The 18448-nt window shown below is 66.4% G+C and overlaps 3 protein-coding genes across 6 annotated transcripts; 1 reads left to right on the top strand and 2 right to left on the bottom strand.

Moving 5' to 3' along the window:
* Positions 1-38: 38 nt before the first annotated feature.
* BCS1L (BCS1 homolog, ubiquinol-cytochrome c reductase complex chaperone) lies at positions 39-3103 on the bottom strand. The gene is made up of 8 exons (XM_068687224.1): positions 2983-3103; positions 2327-2702; positions 2101-2240; positions 1828-2022; positions 1568-1631; positions 1152-1321; positions 737-854; positions 39-577 (listed from the first exon to the last, which is right to left on the bottom strand). The coding sequence occupies exons 2-8, from the start codon at positions 2644-2646 to the stop codon at positions 325-327; spliced, it is 1260 nt and encodes a 419-aa protein (XP_068543325.1). The 5' UTR covers positions 2647-2702; positions 2983-3103; the 3' UTR covers positions 39-324.
* ZNF142 (zinc finger protein 142) lies at positions 3014-10910 on the top strand. 2 transcript variants are annotated; one of them, XM_068687198.1, is made up of 7 exons: positions 3014-3171; positions 4093-4380; positions 4589-5401; positions 5564-5741; positions 6214-9427; positions 10021-10126; positions 10341-10910. In XM_068687198.1, exons 2-7 carry the CDS (start codon positions 4137-4139, stop codon positions 10829-10831), a joined length of 5046 nt encoding a protein of 1681 aa, XP_068543299.1. In that variant the 5' UTR covers positions 3014-3171; positions 4093-4136; the 3' UTR covers positions 10832-10910. The 2 variants fall into 2 exon arrangements, with proteins under 2 accessions (XP_068543299.1, XP_068543300.1); XM_068687199.1 differs by lacking the exon at positions 3014-3171 and adding an exon at positions 3661-3819.
* Positions 10911-11146: 236 nt separating this feature from the next.
* On the bottom strand, positions 11147-17776 carry PLCD4 (phospholipase C delta 4). 3 transcript variants are annotated; one of them, XM_068687215.1, is made up of 16 exons: positions 17677-17776; positions 16184-16235; positions 15781-15939; positions 15390-15618; positions 15079-15208; positions 14704-14935; positions 14213-14414; positions 13831-13975; positions 13552-13704; positions 13291-13431; positions 12947-13103; positions 12574-12690; positions 12311-12489; positions 12073-12208; positions 11842-11991; positions 11147-11752 (listed from the first exon to the last, which is right to left on the bottom strand). In XM_068687215.1, the coding sequence occupies exons 2-16, from the start codon at positions 16206-16208 to the stop codon at positions 11646-11648; spliced, it is 2262 nt and encodes a 753-aa protein (XP_068543316.1). In that variant the 5' UTR covers positions 16209-16235; positions 17677-17776; the 3' UTR covers positions 11147-11645. The 3 variants fall into 3 exon arrangements, with proteins under 3 accessions (XP_068543316.1, XP_068543319.1, XP_068543318.1); XM_068687218.1 differs by having other exon boundaries at positions 12947-13100; XM_068687217.1 differs by having other exon boundaries at positions 16184-16232; positions 17677-17763.
* Positions 17777-18448: the final 672 nt, after the last annotated feature.

The following is an 18448-nucleotide window of genomic DNA, read 5'->3' as shown; positions in this document are numbered from 1 at the left end:
AGCAGCACGCACACAGAAGGGACGGGAGAGCCAGGAGCTGTGTTTTACATTTCACTGAGAATATTCACAGCTCCAGGAGCTGCTGTCCCGTCAGGGAGCAGCAGCTCTGTCCAGCAGCACATCACCTCCGTGTCCTGCCCCGGGGACGTTCCCCTGAGGGCTCTCGTCCCCTTTGTGGGGTGGATGTGTCCCGGCTCCACCTCCAGCAGCCCCGCACAGTCCCAGCACGAGGGAGGCGAGCGGAGTAGCACCCAAACCTGCCCTGGGGCAGCTCCAGACCGAGGCAGAGGCATCCCCATGAGGATCTGGTCCTTGTGGCAGGGCTCACAGCAGCATGGAGCCCACGTTCTCGATGGCTCCCTCAGGGTCCTCCTTGTAGAGCATGAAGTGCCCCTGCACCTGCGCGGCGCTCAGCTGCTGGCACACCCCCAGCGCCCGCTGGGCGAAGCGCTCGGCCGCGGCGGGGGGCTGCTGGGGGTAGAAGCGCAGGAACATGCGGGCGAGCTGCCGGGGGGAGCAGTGCCCCACGTACTGCTTCAGGTCCACGCGGCCCGGCCGCACCAGGGCTGGGTCCAACCTGCCGAGAAACACGGGGCTGCCTCAAAAAACAGACCCCAGGGGCTCCGCAGCGCCATAAATACGGGGAGCAGCTTTGTCCCTGGGGTCTGAGGAGTGAAACGGACCCAAAAGAACCCAGATTTCCCGCTGGGTCAGCAAAAAAGGGGGCAGCTCTGACCTGTCCACGTAGTTGGTGGTCATGAAGACGATCCTGGCCTCCGTGGAGGCCACGCCATCCAGGGCGTTGAGGAGGCCGCTGAAGGTCAGGCGCCCCATGCCTTGGTACACGGCGGGGTCTGGGGACAGAGAGGGCTGAGCTAACACCCACCTGCACAACGTGAGGCTGAAACCGAGCTCCCTGCTCCCTCCCTCCCTCACACAGACCCTCTGAACCCGAAAGGAGAACGGGGGAAGGCCGCCTCCTTCCTCACGCTGGGCAGGACAAGTGTCTTTGCCCAGAATAACGCACCCAGTGCTCCTTGCGCTCAGCCCAGCCAAAAGGGGGTGAGCCCCAGCTCAGGCTGCACCACCCCAGTTCCTGCTGGGGCCGATCTCCCCCCGCTGTTTGCCCTGGGGACAGGGCCGCTGCTCACTCTCAGCAGCGAGGTCCCGGCTGACGAAGGCAGCGTCCACGTCCTCCAGGAGGATGATGCTCTGCTGCGGCGCCACGCTCAGCAGGTGGTTGAGGCGGTCATCGGAGAGGCTGCGGTCGCTGAGGCTGAGCAGGCAGATGCTGTACTGCAGCTCCCCGGCCAGGGCTGTGCTGGGAGGGACACAAAACGCGGTGCTGAATCACAGCGAGAGCGCCCGGAGCAGGGGGAGGCAGGGCAGGCTGTGGAATGGGCGCTCCCTGCCCGCTGGCTTCCTCCCCATGACCTGCAGCAGGGTGAATGCTCCCTCCTGGCATAGTGCAGGAGGCACAGCCTGCTCCTGTCCCGCTGCATTTCAACCCCCAGCCCTCCCACCAGAGGCTGCTGCACCTCAGAGGAGGCAGCAGGCAGATACTCACATGAAGCTGCTCTTCCCGCAGCCGGGAGGGCCGTACAGCAGGTAGCCCCTTCGGTACGGGATCCCTAGGGAGACAGGAGCCTTTTAGGAACCTGCTGGGTTGCTCCGAGCCCTCTCCCTCAGAGCCACGGGGCCAGGCAGAGCACACACAGGGGATGCAAGAAGCAGCAGGGCTCTCTGCAGCTGTCCCAAGGGGCTTCGCAGCCCCCAGCTGTTCCTGCAGAGGGTAAGAAGCTGCAGTGGGCGCAAAGGGAGCCTTGCCTCTCTCGCTGTACCACTTGGGGTTGTCAATGAACTCCTTCACGTCCTGCACCAGCCTCTCCGACACGCCTTCCTCCAGCACCACGGAGCTGAGGGGCCGGCGGCGGCGGGGGAAGCCGAACTGCCGCCACTCCGCCCCCATGGCCGTGTACATGATCGTCCTCCCCTCCTGCTGCTGCAGAGCCAGCTCCCGGGCTGCGGAGAGAGGCAGAGGGCAGAGCTGGCAGGGAGCAGGCTCCCTCGTGAAGCGCCTTCGGGAAGCCTCCTACAGACCTTCCTGCAGGATGTTGAAGAAGATCTCCCGGTCGGTGCCCAGCGCCGTGAAAGTGACGGACTCCCAGGGGGTTCCCGTGTGCAGGTCGATCATCTGCTTCTCCCGGCTGCGCTCGATGCGAATCCACTTCCTCCGATACCTGGGGCGAGAGGACAGGGCTGGGGGACAGAGCCCACGCTGGCGAGTCCCCAGCCTGCCTTTCCTTCTCCCCTTGCTCCCCCTTACCAGATGAAATGGTTCCCGGGGCTGGGGACAAAGTCAAACTTGGTGCTGACGCGCCCGCTCTCATGCTGCAGGTACGACGTCTCCACGCTCAGGTGCTGCGTGTGCTTGGCGTGGTGCGAGATCCAGTTCAGCAGCCAGTGGTAGCTCTTATCCTTGCTGGGCACCTCCAGCGTGATCATATAATGACGCCTGAAGGCCACCAGGCCGAACTGAGCCCCTTTCCTCGCCAGGGCCAGGGCCGTGCCCACCCCCACCAGCCCGAAGCCGGCCCCGAAGTAGGGGTTGTCCTTCAGGGCCACGACGAAGTCGGAGAACGGCATGGCGGGGGCTAGGGGGCTGCCTCCCGCAGCATCGCCCCGGCGGCTTGCGAGCAGACCTGTGCGGGCAGGGACAGAAGGGAAGCAGCGAGGTGGGGGGGGGGGGCAATGGGGGGGGGGCAGCCCCGGGCCCGTCCCCCTGAGGCGCCCCCAGGCCCGGAGCAGGCCCCGGTTGGGGGGAGGCCCTCAGGGCGCACCCGCCGCCCCCTCAGCCCCCCAATTCTCACCCCGCTTCTCCTAAACCCCTTATAACCCACCCTCCGCCGCCATTATCCCAATTTATCCCAATTTATCCCCAAATTCACCCCCCCGAAGCGCCGCCCCGCCGCCGCCCCTCACCCTCGCGCCGCTCTCTATGGTTCCCCCCTCACCCCCCGACTTCCGGTGCCGCCGCTTCCGGCCGGCTCGCGGCGCGCACCATAGAGCGGAGCCGGGAGGTTTGGGGGAGGGTAGAGCGGCCCCGCAACAAAGGGCGGCGCTCTAGGCCGCGGGGCGAGACCATAGAGATGAGGCCGGCCGGGCCCGCAGGTGGCGCTGGGGGGGGGGGACTGGGAGAACTGGGAGGGAACTGGGGGGAACTGGGGGGCACTGGGACGTTGGGGGAGAGCTGGAGGGCACTGGGAGGTACTGGGGGAACTGGGGTGTTGGGGAAAACTGGGGGGCACTGGGAGGTACTGGGGGATACTGGGAGAGTACTGGGGGGCAGTGGGAGGTACCGGGGGATACTGGGAGGGTACTGGGGGGCACTGGGATACTGGAGGGAACTGGGGGGCACTGGGATGTACTGGGGAGCACTGGGGTATTGGGGGGGCACTGGAGGGCGCTGGGGGACACTGGGATGTACTGGGGCACACTGGGATACTGGGAGGAACTGGGGGGCACTGGGATGTACTGGGGAGCACTGGGGTGTTGGGAGGGCACTGGGGGACACTGGGATGTACTGGGGAGCACTGGGGTATTGGAAGGGCATTGGGGGGTACTGGGGGACACTGGGATACTGTGAGGGTACTGGGGGACACTGGGGTGTTGGGGAGGAACAGGAGGTACTGGGGTGCTGAGGGGTACTGGGATATACTGGGTGGAACTGGGGGGCACTGGGATGTACGTGGGGCATTGGGGGAGAACTGTGGGAATCTGGGATGTACTGGGAAGCACTGGGATGTACTGGCGGAACTGGTGGGTACTGGGGGGCACTGGGGTATTGGGGGGGAACGGGAGCTCCTGGAACATAATGGGGGACACTAGGATGTACTGGGGGACACTGGGATATTGGGAGGGCACTGGGGGGCACTGGGAGGTACTGGGGAGCATGGGGTTGGGGCACAGGATGGGGGCTGGGGCTGAGCCCCCGCTGGGAGCTCCCAGGCATTTGGGGCCGGGTGTGGGCCCCTCAGAGAGCCGCCCCCTCCCTGTGCCCCCCTCCCCTTATTGTCCTGTTCCTTTTTCCAGCTCCGGAGCCCCCCCGTGCCGGTGCCAGCAGCAGCTGAGGGGCCATGAGCACCGAAAAAACGCCCACCCCCGGGGCTGGGGGCGAGGAGCTGGATGCCCCCTGCCCCGAGCTGCTCCTGCCCGCCCCGGGACGGGCAGCGGGGGCCACGGGAAGCCCCCCTACAGCCGGCAGCGACCCGGAGGGGGCCCTGGGGGAGAACGGGGAGAGCCCCCGCGAGGGCGAGGACAAGCAGGATGGGAAGGAGGCTCCTGAGGAAGCCGAGGTGCCCCAGGCGCAGCATTTCAGAGGTATGAGCATGCTTTGAGCTGCTGGGGCTTTTTGTTTGTGAAGGAGCAGGGATTTTTGGCTAGGCGGGGTCTGCCTGGCTCTGATTTGGGCTGTGCTGGGCCACCCCAACCCCAATGGTGGCTCAGGGTGGGGACAACCCCTCCGGGTCCTCGTCTTCTACAAGGTCAGGGGGGAAATATCTCACCCTCTCCCCCTCCTTGCTCGCAGGGGACGTGGCGGAGGGCTGCGAGGCCCTCTACAAGACCCACATGTGCCCCGAGTGCAAGCGGTGCTTCAAGAAGCGGACCCACCTGGTGGAGCACCTCCACCTGCACTTCCCCGACCCCAGCCTGCAGTGCCCCAACTGCCGCAAGTTCTTCACCAGCAAGAGCAAGCTGAAGATCCACCTGCTGCGCGAGGCGGGCCAGAAAGCTCACCGCTGCCCGCTCTGCCGCTACAGCTCGGTGGAGAGGAACGCCCTCAACCGCCACATGGCCAGCATGCACGAGGACAGCTCCAACTTCTACTCCGACGTCTACTCCTGCCCGGTCTGCGAGGAGAAATTCCGCCTCAGCCAGGCCCTCAAGGAGCACCTGAAGAGCCACAAAGCCGAGCCCAAGAGGCTGAGCTGCTTCCAGGGGGGCTGCGACTACTGCGCCGAGGACCGCCGGGAGTTTATCCGCCACCTGAAGGACGCCCACGGGGTCAAGGCGGTGGAGTGCCGGCACCACGCCTGCTCGCTGCTCTTCGGCACGGCCGAGGCCATGGAGGCTCACCGCAAAACCCACTACGCCTTCCACTGCCAGCAGTGCGACTTCATCTGCTCCAACAAGCACCTCTTCCGCAAGCACAAGAAGCAGGGGCACCCGGGCAGCGAGCAGCTGCGCTGCGGCTTCTGCCCCTACGCCACCTTCAACCCCGTGGAGTTCCACGACCACGTGGGCAAGATGCACGCCAACGAGAAGGTCCACAAGTGCACCCAGTGCGCCTTCGCCACCGCGCACAAGCGCGTGCTCATCCGCCACATGCTGCTGCACACGGGTGGGTGGCTGTGACGCCAGGAGGTCGGGGAGGGCTTGGGGCAGGGTTTCTGGGTTTTTGGGATTCCGTCCCCATCCCTGTCGTTACCCCAACCTCCTGATTTTCCCTGCTCTGCTGCCTCGTCCTGCCGCGGCACTGAGTCTGTTTGTGTCCCCCCCGCAGGAGAGAAGCCCCACAAGTGCGAGCTGTGCGACTTCACCTGCCGCGACGTCAGCTACCTGTCCAAGCACATGCTGACCCACTCCGACGACAAGAACTTCATGTGCAGCGAGTGCGGCTACGTCACCAAGTGGAAGCACTACCTCAACGTCCACATGCGCAAGCACACCGGGGATCTCCGGTACTGCCCCCGGGCTGCCCGGCTTGGCAGCAGCGTGAGGGCTCCCCAAATCCTGCTCCGGGAGCTGCGTTGGGTGCCAGCCTCCCCGCTTCCCGGCAGCGGCTGCTGCCTGCTCTGTGTGGCACGTGGTAAATGTGGTCTGAGCTCGTGGGTGCTGTGCAGGCAAAATTCTGGTGTCTCGGCACCACCACCACGTTGCTGCAGTTCTGAGCTCGGCCTCGCGCACTCTGCTGATGTTCGTGGGCCAAGAGCAGCTTGGGTTCGTGCAGGGCTCTGCCAAAAATGTGGCTTTACTCCTGCGTTGCCACCTCGCTGTGCTTTGACCCAGCTGCTTGCTGGGGTGCCCAGGGACTCCTGTCCCCGGGCTGGGGACGTGGAGCACCAGCGGTGCCACGGGGAGGAACTGCTTGTGGTTAGAGCTGCCCAGATCACAGCTCCCCGCTCGTCCTGACCGATTCTGCTCTCCCCACAGGTACCAGTGCAACCAGTGCTCGTACCGCTGCCACCGTGCCGACCAGCTGAGCAGCCACAAGCTGCGGCACCAGGGCAAGAGCCTGGTCTGCGAGGCGTGCGGCTTCGCCTGCAAGCGCAAGTACGAGCTGCAGAAGCACGTGCAGGCCAAGCACTCGCAGAACTACCAGGTGCCCACCTTCCAGTGCCGCTACTGCGCCTACCAGACCAAGTACAAGCAGGCGCTGCTCAACCACGAGAACTGCAAGCACACCAAGCAGAAGGAGTTCCGCTGCGCCCTCTGCTCTTACTGCACCTTCAGCAACACCAGCCTCTTCTTCCACAAGCGCAAGGTGCACGGCTACGTGCCCGGTGACAAGGACTGGCTGGAAAACTACGCCAGCAAGGAGCTGGAGATCTCCTCCTCTTCCGAGGCGCTGCTCGGCTCTGAGCTCGGTGCGGCTCTGCGTGTGGACGCCAGCTCCCCTCTCTCTGGCAAGGAGCAGTGGGCGAAGGCAAAGCCAGCCCAGCTGGAGCCCCAGGGGGATGAGGGCTACCAGCAAGTGTTCGTGGTGCCCCTTCTTGGGCAGGACACGGCGCTGCCAGGGGACAGCAGCAAGGTGCAGAGAGCTACGGGCGAGGGGGAGCGGAGCTGCCCGGTCACCGGTGATGCCCTGGGAGATGCCTGCATGCAGAGTGGTGCTGCCGCGGGCTCTGCTGAGCTTGCTGCTGCGGGGGAAGAGGCAGAGAGCTGCACGTTGCACCTAGAGACGCTGAACGTCTCCTCTGACCCCATCCTGGAGCACCTGGCTGGAGGAGCCTGCACGGCGCAGCCCCAGAGCGTGGAAACGCTGAGCTGCAAGGAGCCTCCTGCAGCCTACCAGGTGCTGGGCTCCCGGGATCACCTCGGCTTGGAGGACGATGACGGTGCTCTTGGAGACATCCCGGGCTACAAGGAAGAGGAGGCAAATGCCCATGAGGACGAGGAGGTGAGGCAGGAGGACAGCGTAGCACCGGGTGCCGGCCAGGACAAAAACCCCATCGGGGAGGCCGTGGGGCACCTCCAGGGCGCTCCTTCAGCCCCCTGCAAGCTGGTCCCAGACGCGGAGCTGAGAGAAACCAGCCCAGCTGAGTTGCCAGAGGCCTGGCTCAGCGTGCTGAGGACCCCTGAGCAGAGCCCCCCACTCGTCCCGGGCGCTGCGGCTGCCTCCAGCGACGACGCCAGGAGCGGCTCGGAGTCGGTGCTGAAGGCGCTGCGGAAGCAGGACAAGGAGCAGGCGGAGACGCTGGTGCTGGAGGGCAGAGTGCAGATGCTGGTGGTGCAGTCGGAGAGCAGCCAGGTCTTTAGGTGTGAGAAGTGCTCCTACATAACCCGGAGGGAGAAGTCCCTGTCCCTGCACTCCAAAGCCAGCTGCCAGAGCCGCCGTGCCCCGCTTGTCTGCTGCGAGTGCGGCGCCACCTTTAAGCAGCAAAGGGGGCTCAACACCCACCTCCTCAAAAAGTGCCCCGTCCTCCTGAAGAAGAAGAACAAGATCCTCAAGCCTCAAGCTCAGGAGCCACCTGGCTCGCACCAGCTGGGTGACAACGGCACAGGAACAGCAGAGAGCGACGGGGGGGGCACGGAGGAGTCAGGACATCCTGACCCCCCCTGGGCAACAGGAGTGCTGGCTGATGAAACGCAGGCACCAGACGGTCCCTCGGCTGGGGAGCAGGCTCCGGGCTGTCCTTCCCCGCAGCAGTCCCTCCCGGGTGACAGCAGGGAGGTGCCCGAAGAGCTTTGGCAGCGAGGGGACGGGGCTGAGCCCAGCGGAGCCGCTTGTCCCCCCCAGCCTGGGAAGCCCTCCGAGAAATACCGGCTGGAGGGGGGCAAGCTGCGCTGCAACGCCTGCTCCTTCGTGTGCTCCCGCGTCTCCACCATCACCTCCCACGTGGAGGACGGCTGCCGGCGCCTGGAGCAGTTCTGGTGCTCGCAGTGCCCTGAGGCCTTTCGCTCCCAGCGGGCCCTGAAGAGCCACCGTGCCGAGAAGCACCTTGCGCCTCCCGAGCAGGACGGACCCCAAAGCACCCCAATCCCGGGGGGAGACTCGCTCAACGGCGAGCCCCCAGCGGGCGCAGCCGCCCCAAAAGCCCCGCTGCCCAAACGGAGGCGCCTGTCCTGCCCCAGCTGCCCCTTCACCTGCCAGCAGGAGCGGGCCATGAGGACGCACAAGCAGCGGGGCTGCGTGGCGCTGGGCGAGTTCCGCTGCGCCTCCTGCCCCTTCACCTCCCAGGCGGCCAAAGCCTTGCGGCTGCACCGCCGGCTGCACCGCCAGCACTACGGCACGCGGCCGCAGCTGCAGTGCCGCCAGTGCGAGTTCACCTGCAAGCAAGCCCGCTGCCTGCGGCAGCACGTGCGCATCAAGCACGAGGGGGTGAAGCCCCACCAGTGCCGCTTCTGCGAGTTCAGCACCACGCGGCGCTACCGCCTGGAGGCCCACCAGTCCCTGCACACCGGCGTGGGGCGCATCGCCTGCGGCAGCTGCAGCCAGACCTTCGGCACCAACTCCAAGCTGCGCATCCACCGCCTGCGGGTGCACGAGAAGACGCCCACCCACTTCTGCCCGCTCTGCGACTACGGCAGCTACCTGCAGAACGACATCACCCGCCACGTCAACAGCTGCCACCGCGGCGAGCTCAACTTCGGCTGCGCCCGCTGCGAGGCTCGCTTCAGCTCCGAGACCGCCCTCAAGCAGCACGTCCTGCGGCGGCACGAGGAGAAGGTGGCCTACGGCTGCCCGCGGTGCGGCTTCGTGTGCCACAGCGAGGCCACGCTCAAGTGCCACCTGCAGAAGCAGCACCCGCACCTGGAGTGCGGCACCTGCAAGGAGAGCTTCCCCAGCCGGGAGGCGCTGGAGGAGCACAAGCGGCAGCACTTTGGGCACCGCTGCGAGCTCTGCAGCTTCGCCGCCAAGGAGCGGCAGCAGCTGGTGCGGCACTACGTGGAGAGCCACGAGCCCGCCGCCCCCCAGGACAAGCCCCTGCGCTGCCCCTTCTGCGACTTCGCCTGCCGGCACCAGCTCGTCTTCGACCAGCACGTCAAGGGCCACGGCGGCACCCGCGTCTACAAGTGCTCGGACTGCGCCTACAGCACCAAGAACCGGCAGAAGATCACCTGGCACATCCGCATCCACACCGGGGAGAAGCCCTACAAGTGCCACCTCTGCAAGTACGCCTGCGCCGACCCCTCGCGCCTCAAGGTGAGCGCCCTGTGAGGGCTGGGGGGCACAGACCCAGAGGTTTGGGGAAGGATGGATGGGGTTCTGACCTACACCCTGCTGCTGCAAATGAAGGGGGTGGCAAAGCGAGACTTGAGCAGCTGGCTGAGTTCATTTCTCTCCCTGCTGGCAGCTCTGAGTGCTCGTGGCCGTGCCCCCTTCGTTTCTGTAGGAGGTGCCCGTTCAGGGCAGCGTGGCGCTAGGGGACGGTGTCTGCATGCTCTTTCTGCTCAGCTTTGTAGGGGATGATCAGCCTCCCACGCAGTAAAGGGCCTTTCCTAGAACAAGGGAGCCGGGCGTGGGGTAATGGAAGGAAAATGGGCTGTCTTTGCTAAAAGAAGTATCGACTTTTTTAATGGCCAGGCTGTGCCGGAGCCCTCAAGGGCCTCCTGGGCAAGGCTGCCGTGATGCACTCTGCTCTGCCGGGCTCTTTCTAAACCTGGACTTAGTCCTAAATGCCAAACGTAGGAAGAAAAGCCTGTGACCTCCACGGGCTGGGACAGAACAAGCCCTGCATGCCCCCGGGGCAGGCGGCACGGCCTCCCCCTGACCGTGCCCCGTGTCCCTCTGCCCAGTACCACATGCGGATCCACAAGGAGGAGCGCAAATACCTCTGCCCGGACTGCGGCTACAAGTGCAAGTGGGTGAATCAGCTCAAGTACCACATGACGAAGCACACGGGTGAGTGTGGCCACGGGGCAGTGCCAGCACTCCTGGCAAGGAGAGGGGGGCGTGGGGACACCCTGCAGAGCACGTCCCTGAGTGCCGGAGGGTTGGGGACAACGCGCTGGAGGCTGCGCCTCCCCAGAGCCAAGGAGAGGGTGTGGGGAGGGTTCCTGGGGACAGAGAGCCCCGCAGAGGTGCTGGGATGGAGACGTTGTCCCCATCTCCGCAGGGCTGAAGCCGTACCGCTGCGACGAGTGCGAGTACCGCACCAACCGTGCGGACGCGCTGCGGGTGCACCAGGAGACGCGGCACCGCGAGGCGCGCTCCTTCATCTGCGAGCAGTGCGGCAAGGCCTTCAAGACCCGCTTCCTCCTCAAGACCCACCTGAAGAAGCACAGCGAGGAGAAGCCCTACGTCTGCAACGCCTGCGGGCGAGCCTTCCGCTGGGCGGCCGGGCTGCGCCACCACTACCTCACCCACACCGACCAGCACCCCTTCTTCTGCCGCTACTGCCCCTACAAGGCCAAGCAGAAGTTCCAGGTCATCAAACACATCCAGCGGCACCACCCCGAGCGCGGGGCCGCCGAGGGGGTGGGCAAGGACCCCAGCACCCCCACCGTCCACCTCCACGCCGTGCAGAGGGACAGCCCGGCCGCGGGGCGCCCCGAGACGGAGCGGGAAGGGGGGTGCCCCCCCGGGAAGGAGGGCGCCTTGGCGTGAGGGGGAGGTGGAGGTGTGTGTATAGGCATCTGTGTATATGGGGTGTAGGATATGGCTGTATAAAAGGGATCTCTCTGCTCCTTGTAGTGCTCTTGTTTGGGGCTGGTTGGGGTCCTGCTGGCTGCGCACTGGGGGGGGGTTGTGAGCTATGGGGCAGCTCCAGCTGGAAGCCCCTCCTTGTGCCCAGGACCCCAGAATCAGGCTAGGAGCAGCCCGTGGGGTTTGTGCTGAACCTAAAATCCTCTCCGCAGGATGCTGGCAGGGGCAGAGTGTCCCCAAAACCCTGCGCAACACCACCGCACCCAGACCCGTGCCTGCCTGCCACTGAACACTTTATTAGGGTGCTGACATCGAGAGGACACGGCCAGGGTTAATAACGTGGTGCTGGCCAGGAGCAGCCCTGGGGCTGTGGGGGCCGGGGGCTCTGAGGGCGCTGCAGGATGGGGGCAGTGAGCAGCGGCTCCTCTCCCAGCTCTGCCCAGCCCCGGGGTTTGCTTGGCTCCAGCCTCGCTTCCCCTGGGTGGGGAGGGGGACCAGCCCCCGGCGGAGCCTGGGCACCGTGCCCCAGCTCTCCTCCTCCCCGTGGCTGAGCCCTGCCAGGTGGGAGAGATCCCAAACCACCGCTGGAGACATCAGTGCCTGTCCCCAGCCCCCAGAGGCCACTGCAAACACGGGCACAGCAGCGACGACGACACAGGGACGACACAAACGGAGCGACGAGGGGGTGGTGTGCTCAGCCCCATGGCCCCAGCTCTATGGGGCCAGAACCGGGCCGGCCCTATGGCTTCTATCCCGATCCCACGGGCCCCACGGGTCAGTCCTGCTCAGGGCCGGGCGGCTCGGTGATGCGGATGTGGACGAAGAGCGAGGAGGGCGGGATGCTGGTGCCGTCCTTGGAGAGGAGGTGGATGTGGCGGTAGCCTGCAGGGGGGGGGACAGCAAGGCTGTGGCTGAGCACCCCGCCAAACCCCTTCCCCAGCACCCTACAGCACCGGGCAGCAACCTCTCACCAGGTTTGATGTTGGCGAAGGCCAGGGTGAACTGCCCCACGAAGTCGTTCCTGGACGTCTTGTCGTAATCCTCCACCACGAAGCGGACGAGGGCCAGCTCGGGCACGTGGAGCTGGAACTGGAGGGTCTCGTCCCAGCGGGGGTTAAACCCTGGGGAGGGAGAGGGGGTGCTGGGGGGTGGCGGGGGGCAGGGACGGGGCATGGACGGGTCCCCGGGAGCCCCCTGCTCACCGTTGTTCTCGATGTACTTGGTCTCCTGGTGCGCCTGGTCCGCGGGCACCCCGTGGATCTCCACGCGCACCAGCGGGTCGATGATGGCCCCGTCCTTGCTGTTGGCCACTTTGGGCAGCTGCTGCCCGCTGATCACCTGCGGGGAAGGGCAGGGCCCCCCCCAGGATGGAGTTTGCACCCAGCTGGGAGCAACAGGGCCCCCCGCACGGCTCCCTGGGGGTCCCTCCTCTGCCCCTACCTGGATCGTCAGCGTAATGGGGCCGGGGCCCTCCCGGGTGCCGGGCTCAGTGGGGTTGAAGAGGGTCCCCTCGTCCCTCATGAAGGGCGGTTTGAGCACGTAGCCACAGCGGCCGTTCTGGCTGAAGAGCCCGTCGCACAGGTCCATCTCCGTGCCGGCCGTCTGGAAATTTAGGGCCACTGGGGGGAAGGCAGGCGGCAGGGAGATGGGTCGGGGTGGCAGGGGGCAGCCCCACGGACCCCCCCCACAGCTCCAGGCCGTACCGATCTGGCAGCCCGCGTTCCACATCTCCTGCGGGCTGTAGTTGGAGGAGTCGGTGCGCATCCCGCTGGGGTAGATGCGGGTCAGCTGCCAGGCGTTGTGCCGGACAAAGTCGTTCCCTGGGGATGGAGAGGGGAGGGCTGCTCGTGAGGACATCGCTTGGCCTGCACCGCCACCCTGACCACGTGCTGAGCCACCCACCCACCCACCCATTCTCCTTTTCCCCAAGGCACCCAACCAACCCCGCTCACCCCCCAGAGCCAAGCACCCCCGTTACATCCCTGCCGGGACATCTTTCTCCCGGACAGGGAGGATGCCCGGTGCCTGGAGGCCCTCACCCTACACCCCACCTCCACCCTGGACCCCAAACCTCACCCGCATCCCGGATGAGCTTCCTGGCCTTGGCCTCGGCGAGGGAGGAGATCTCGGAGGGCCGGGAATGGCTGCGTGCCTCCTGGAAGCCCCTGAAGGACACGCTCTTGCAGTAGACGACGCAGTCGGACAACGCCTGGGCCAGGCTCTCCTTGTCCTTCTGCCAGGCAGAGCCCCGTCAGGACCCCCAGCCCCACGGGAACGGAGCAGGCAGGGGGTCCCCATCACGGTGGTGCCAAAAGGGGGCTGGCGTGGCCCAGAAATGTCCCCCCCTTCCCTTCCTGGTGGTGTCCCACAGCCGTGTCCGGGGGCTCAGCGCCACCAGGTCCCCATCCCGGGCCACCCACCTTCATCCTCCTCCTCTCCTCCTCTGCCTCCGCCCCGTTGTCATCATCGGACACGTCGGGTGCCTCGTCCCCCGGCCCGTCCAGCACGTCCTCCAGCCGCCCGATCTTCTTCCCCTTCAGCAGGATCTTGTGCTTCAGCTCCTGCAGGGGTGGAAAGGGGGGGACCTTGGGGTGCTGAGCTCTGCGGGGCTCAGCACCATCCCCTGGGTGTCAGGGAGCGGTGCCAGGAGGGGCTCGGGGTGGGTTCCCTCTGCCCCTAACCTCCGGGGACGGGAGCTGGGTGGGGACGCGCCCGTCGATGGTGGCGGTGAGGAGCTGCTCCCCCAGGATGTCCCGGAGCTGCTGGGCCAGCACCTCCTGCTGCTCCATGCTGCAGTGGTTCTCCAGGGACAGGATCACCGGGTACGGGGAGGTCTGGGGAGCAAGGTGCCACCAACACTGTCCCGAGCAGCAGCAGCGAGGGGGGACAGGGGGAAAGCAGCCACCCCCGAGCCCCCTTGCCGCCCCCCAGCGCGCCCCCCAGCCCCTCCGAGGCCCTACCTGGAAGGCGTACTTGCCCAGGGTGCTCACCACCTCCCTGAAGGGGATCTTGGAGGTGAAGGTGTGGCCGTGGTACACCATGGGCTCCCCGTTGGGTCCGTCCCAGCAGTCCACCTCCAGGCAGCGGCAGCCCCGTTTCAGAGCCCTGCGGGGGGGCAATCAGCCCGGCACCAAACCAACCCCCTGCCCTCCCTCCGCTGGGGGTGTCCCCCCTGTAGGGCCAGGGGACGAGGGAGGCTGGCAAAATATCCCTGCTGTCCCACGCCCAGGGGCAGCTCTCAGCCCAAGAAGCTTCTCCTCCTGCTGCATTTTCCCCCCGTGGAGCTGCCCGGGGCACGGTGCCGGGGGTCCCGGGGATTTTGGGGAGGGAGCAGCCCGTTACCTGATGTAGCCCTCGATGCTGCTCTGGCCCCGGATCTGGTCCTCGATCAGGTAGGTGTTGTGAGAGGAGGAGATGAAGTAGTGGCAGAGCGGCTGCGTCATGTCCTGCCACAGCCCCCGGTGCCGGGGGTTGAAGATGGAGCCCTCCGGGGAGCAGAGGTACATGAGGAACCCGTCGGCGCTCAGCGCGTGGCGAGCCCTGGCTGCAGGCAGATGGGAGGAGAGGAGATGGGAGACCCAGGGGGAACGGGGCCGGGGCAAATAGGGCTGCTGGTGGCATCCCGCAGCAGGCTGGGGCACGAGGAGCCACGGGGGTGCCCGAGGCAGCAGCCTTGGGGAGGCAGGCAGTGGGTGCCAAAGCCGGAGCAGGCACCCTAAGGCTGGCCAACCTCCCCCGGGAGGTAAAACAGACCCAAAAAAGAGGGGCAGGAGGGGCAGGGGGTGTCTCGGTGCTCCCCTTCCCCAGCGCAGGGCGCAGCTCCGGGCTCTCACCTGTCTCCGACGGCTCGTACTTGTCGATGAGCTCCATGGCGAGCTCCTCTGTGCCCTCGTCCTCCAGCTGCTCCTGCCGCAGGAAATCCACCAGCTCCAGCAGCGTCAGCTTCTTCCCGTCCTCGGAGAAAGCCTGGAAGAGGCTCAGCACCTCCTCGCGCTCCGTCAGGGCTTTGTAGAAGAGCACGAACTCTTCCCCTTCCAGCGTCCCCGACTCCGACTTGTCGGCAGCCTGCGGGGGGGCTCGCTCAGCGCCGGGGTCACCCCGTGCCCCATCCCAGATTTGGGATGGATCAAGGGGGGAAGGAAGGGAGGAAACCCTGCCGCGGGGAGGTTGTGCAGCCTGCCCCAGCCCCGCAGGCGCGCTGCGTGTACCTGGAAGAGCCGCAGGGCATGGTCCTCGTTCATGTCCACGTTCATCATCTTGAGCAGGCGCTGCACCTCCTTGAAGTTCATGCGCCCGTCCTTGTTCTTGTCGGCCTTCTGGAACCAGTCCCGGATCCACGTGCGAGAAGCCGGGGCAGGCGTTAAGGGAAAGGACCATGGCTAAAGGGACATGGCACCGGGGAGCACCAAAACTTCCCCTTTTACTGGGGGCTCTCCCCGGCCCGATGCTGACGGGTGGGACCCCTAAAGACTGAGCTGGGGACGGAAGGAGCGCGGCGCGGTGCCCGCGGGAAGGATATTGGTCTATCCTCTCCCTCTGGTCCATGCTGGTGGCCACCTCGATCAGCTGGCGCAGGCCCTGCACCCAGCACTGCGCCTCCTCCGCCGAGCCGGCGATGAGGTCCAGGTTGCCCCGGCGGCCGTAGAAGACGATGGTGAAGCAGCGCTCGGCGGGGAACTCCTCGGCCAGGCTCTGCAGCACCTCCGACTGGTGCCCTTCCCGCACCGTCTCCACGTCGCTGATGGAGACTGGGGCGGAGGGAGGGGAGCTCTTGTCCACGGGGACGGGGACCGTGCTGCTCCACGTTCCCATCCGGAGCAAACCCAGCCTCAGGACTTCGCGCCTTCCCAGCCACGTTCACTCTGAACCCTACTGACGCCCCCCTCAACCTGACCCCAGCAGGGACTCACAGGCGGACTCGGTTTTGCCCGTCCTCTTGGACTGGTACCAGATGGTCATGCAGTCGTCCTGCAGCTTGAAGTAGCGCTGCTTCTTCCAGCCCTTGGACTTCACCTTGCGCATCAACGCCCCTTGCTGCATCTGCTCCAGCGTGTCCGTCAGCTGGATGCCTGGGGGGCAGCGGGGGCTGCGTCACGGGGGCACCCCGCACAAGCCCTCGGTTTGGGATGGAGGAGGCAGGACCCCAAACAAGCTCCCTTTGCCACAAGGAGGACATGCAGGGATTCCCCGTGGACCCTCGGAAGCCTTCACCCCGCGTTTCGGAGCTGCCAGCCCCCGCCCTGATGCCCATGGTGTAAATCAGGATCCCCCAGCACCCTGCCCCACGCATCCCCCCCGATGGAGAGCACTCACGGGCGTTGCACGGCAGCGATGCCATGGCTCGGCCTCCTCCTCGCCGGCACTGCTGGGGAGGGAAGAAAAGGGGCGGCTGGGGAGCGGGGCCGGGCACGGTGCAGGCGAGAGCACCTGCGCCTGCCTCCTCCCAGGTCAGCGCTTTCGTGAAGTGTCAAGTTCGTCTCGGCGTGCCCATGAAATATTGATGGCATTACCGGGAAGCCAGCGCTCCAAAGGTGTTGGGGGGAAAATGGAAAAACTCGCCAGAGCGGCCCCCGGAGCCGGGAGGTTAGCTCCCAGGGGGACTAACCCTGGGAGCTGCCAAAACTGCCGGGGAGAGCCCCCCACCGCCTGGCAGCGGCCCCAAATTTGGGGGTGACGGTGACGAAGCCGAGTGCCAGCACCTTCTCCCCGCACCCCGGGGACGGCAGCGCGCGGGGACGAGCGGGACTATAAATGCAACGGGACTTACAATGGGTCCTTGATTAGGCTGTCAAGACTTTAATTAGGCTGATGAGAAATCGCTGGGACGTGCCACTCGCCCGGATGCTGGAGCAGCCCTCGAGGGCTGCATAGCGCAGCTGGCAGGCTGCGTTTTGGGGACGGGGAGGGGCACATCGCTGCTTGGGGTCCCCTTTGGGGTGAGGGGCTCGGTGTAGGGGTGCCGGCCGTGCCCCAGGCCCCTGACTCAGCACGGCACCGGCGCTGCGGGGCTGGGAATAGCCGGTGCCGTCAGCCTGCAGGCAGCTGCCAAGCCTGGCTGCCAGACCCTTGCAGGCACCCAGGCTGCCCTGTGCCCCCCCCTCCTCGCTCAGCAGCAGCTCCCAGAGGGCTGGGAGGATTTGGGGAAAGCCAGGCTGGAAGGAGAGGTGTCAAGGAGACTGGGACCGGCCAGTCCCTGCTGTGCTCTGCGCCCTGCCACGCGTCCGTGCCAAGAGGCAGCGTGCAAGGGGGGCTGCTCGGGGAACAGAGCGGAGATTTTGGGGACCAACTAACTGATGTCCCGCAGTGCCAGCCCCTTCTCCGTGCAGACACGTCCCAAAGGCACCCAGCCCTGCCCCAAGCAGCAGAGAGGACCCCTTCCACCTTGGGGCAGCCCCCCAGGCACAGGGGCAGTGCCCCCAGCACCCCAGCCCCGAGCCCGTGCAGCCCCCCCGGCCCTGGAGAGCTCTGCCCCTCGCTCCTCTCTCGAGGAGAGTGGGCTGGGAGCCAGGGGCTGCAGCCAGAGCCCTCCTGCTGGAAACCCAACCCGAGGGCTTCCCGAAGAGCCGCTGCCTCCTGCCAGGGGGGGCTGCGTCCCCTTCTCCCCTTCCCACCCTGAATTTTGGGGCCGCAGGCGGCCGTGCCCACCCTCTGCTCCATACCCAGAGGTGACAGCCCCCAGGCTGGGCTGGTTGGGGGGGCACACCAGGCGATTTTCAATCTCCCCCCGGGAGATTTAAAAGCCCCCGTGGCCACGCAGGGAAGGCTCAGCCCCCTCCTGACCCCCCCAAAGTCCCCCGGTCCCGTACCAGCTCTCCGGCACCGCTCTGCGCCTCCGGTGCTCCGCCGACTGCGGCCGCACGGGGCCGGGGCAGCCCGGGCTGCCCGCCCCCTGGCAGCGGCGGGGCGGCGAGCCCGGCCCCCTGGTCCCCCCCCCCCCAACCACCCCCCCAAAACCTTCCCCGGATCTCCCCTCCCGGTCCCGCACGTCCCCGGGCACCGCAAGGTCGGAGCGGATTAAGGTCACCGGTGCCGCCGCTGCCCGGGGGGGTGCCGGAGCCCTGGGGGGATTTAAGGGTGGATAAAGAGCGGGACCCCCCCGCAGCGCTGGTTTTGGGGCCGGGGTTTGGCAGCAGAGGAGCAGGGATCCCGGTAATTCCCCGGGAATTGCCACTTGGCCGTGCGAAAGGGTTGGGGCAGCCCAAAACCGCAGCGCTGACCTGTGTCCCCCCCCCCCCCAGGGGCTCCCCAGGTCCTGAGCCAGCCCCGCGCATCCCTCCCCTGCCAGCCAAAAAGGGCAGCACAGCCTCTGGCAGGCTCCTGCTGTGGGGCCGGGGTGGCAGCGGGTGCCAGAGCGGCTGCAAACACCCTGCAGCCCAATTTCGGCACCCTCGGGGAGTGCTGGAGAGCCCCCAACCCCTCCGGGTGGCACCCAGGCAGCACCCACAGCTCGCCTTCCCCTCACCTGCACCGAGCCCTTCCCGAGAGAGCAGGCCGGGAGCAAGCTGTGCTGCCTGGGGTTTTATTATTTATTCATCCGAACTTATGAAAAAACAAAAAACCAGAAGCATTTTCACACCC

This window comes from Anas acuta, chromosome 6 (genome assembly GCF_963932015.1).
Source record: "Anas acuta chromosome 6, bAnaAcu1.1, whole genome shotgun sequence".
Taxonomy (NCBI): domain Eukaryota; kingdom Metazoa; phylum Chordata; class Aves; order Anseriformes; family Anatidae; genus Anas; species Anas acuta.
The sequence above is the reverse complement of the archived record's forward strand: the minus strand, read 5'-3'. Positions and strand labels throughout refer to the sequence as shown.

Coding starts and splice junctions, on each gene's coding strand:
- BCS1L (XM_068687224.1), bottom strand. CDS start 2,646: ATGCCGTTCTCCGACTTCGTCGTGGCCCTGAAGGACAACCCCTACTTC. Junction 2,241..2,326: donor CCCGGGAACCATTTCATCTG/GTAAGGGGGAGC, acceptor CTCTCGCCCCAG/GTATCGGAGGAAGTGGATTC. Junction 2,023..2,100: donor CTTCAACATCCTGCAGGAAG/GTCTGTAGGAGG, acceptor CTCTCTCCGCAG/CCCGGGAGCTGGCTCTGCAG.
- ZNF142 (XM_068687198.1), top strand. CDS start 4,137: ATGAGCACCGAAAAAACGCCCACCCCCGGGGCTGGGGGCGAGGAGCTG. Junction 9,428..10,020: donor CCGACCCCTCGCGCCTCAAG/GTGAGCGCCCTG, acceptor CCCTCTGCCCAG/TACCACATGCGGATCCACAA. Junction 10,127..10,340: donor CCACATGACGAAGCACACGG/GTGAGTGTGGCC, acceptor CCATCTCCGCAG/GGCTGAAGCCGTACCGCTGC.
- PLCD4 (XM_068687215.1), bottom strand. CDS start 16,208: ATGGCATCGCTGCCGTGCAACGCCC. Junction 15,619..15,780: donor GGGCAAAACCGAGTCCGCCT/GTGAGTCCCTGC, acceptor CCTCCGCCCCAG/TCTCCATCAGCGACGTGGAG. Junction 12,691..12,946: donor GAAGCTCATCCGGGATGCGG/GTGAGGTTTGGG, acceptor CTCCATCCCCAG/GGAACGACTTTGTCCGGCAC.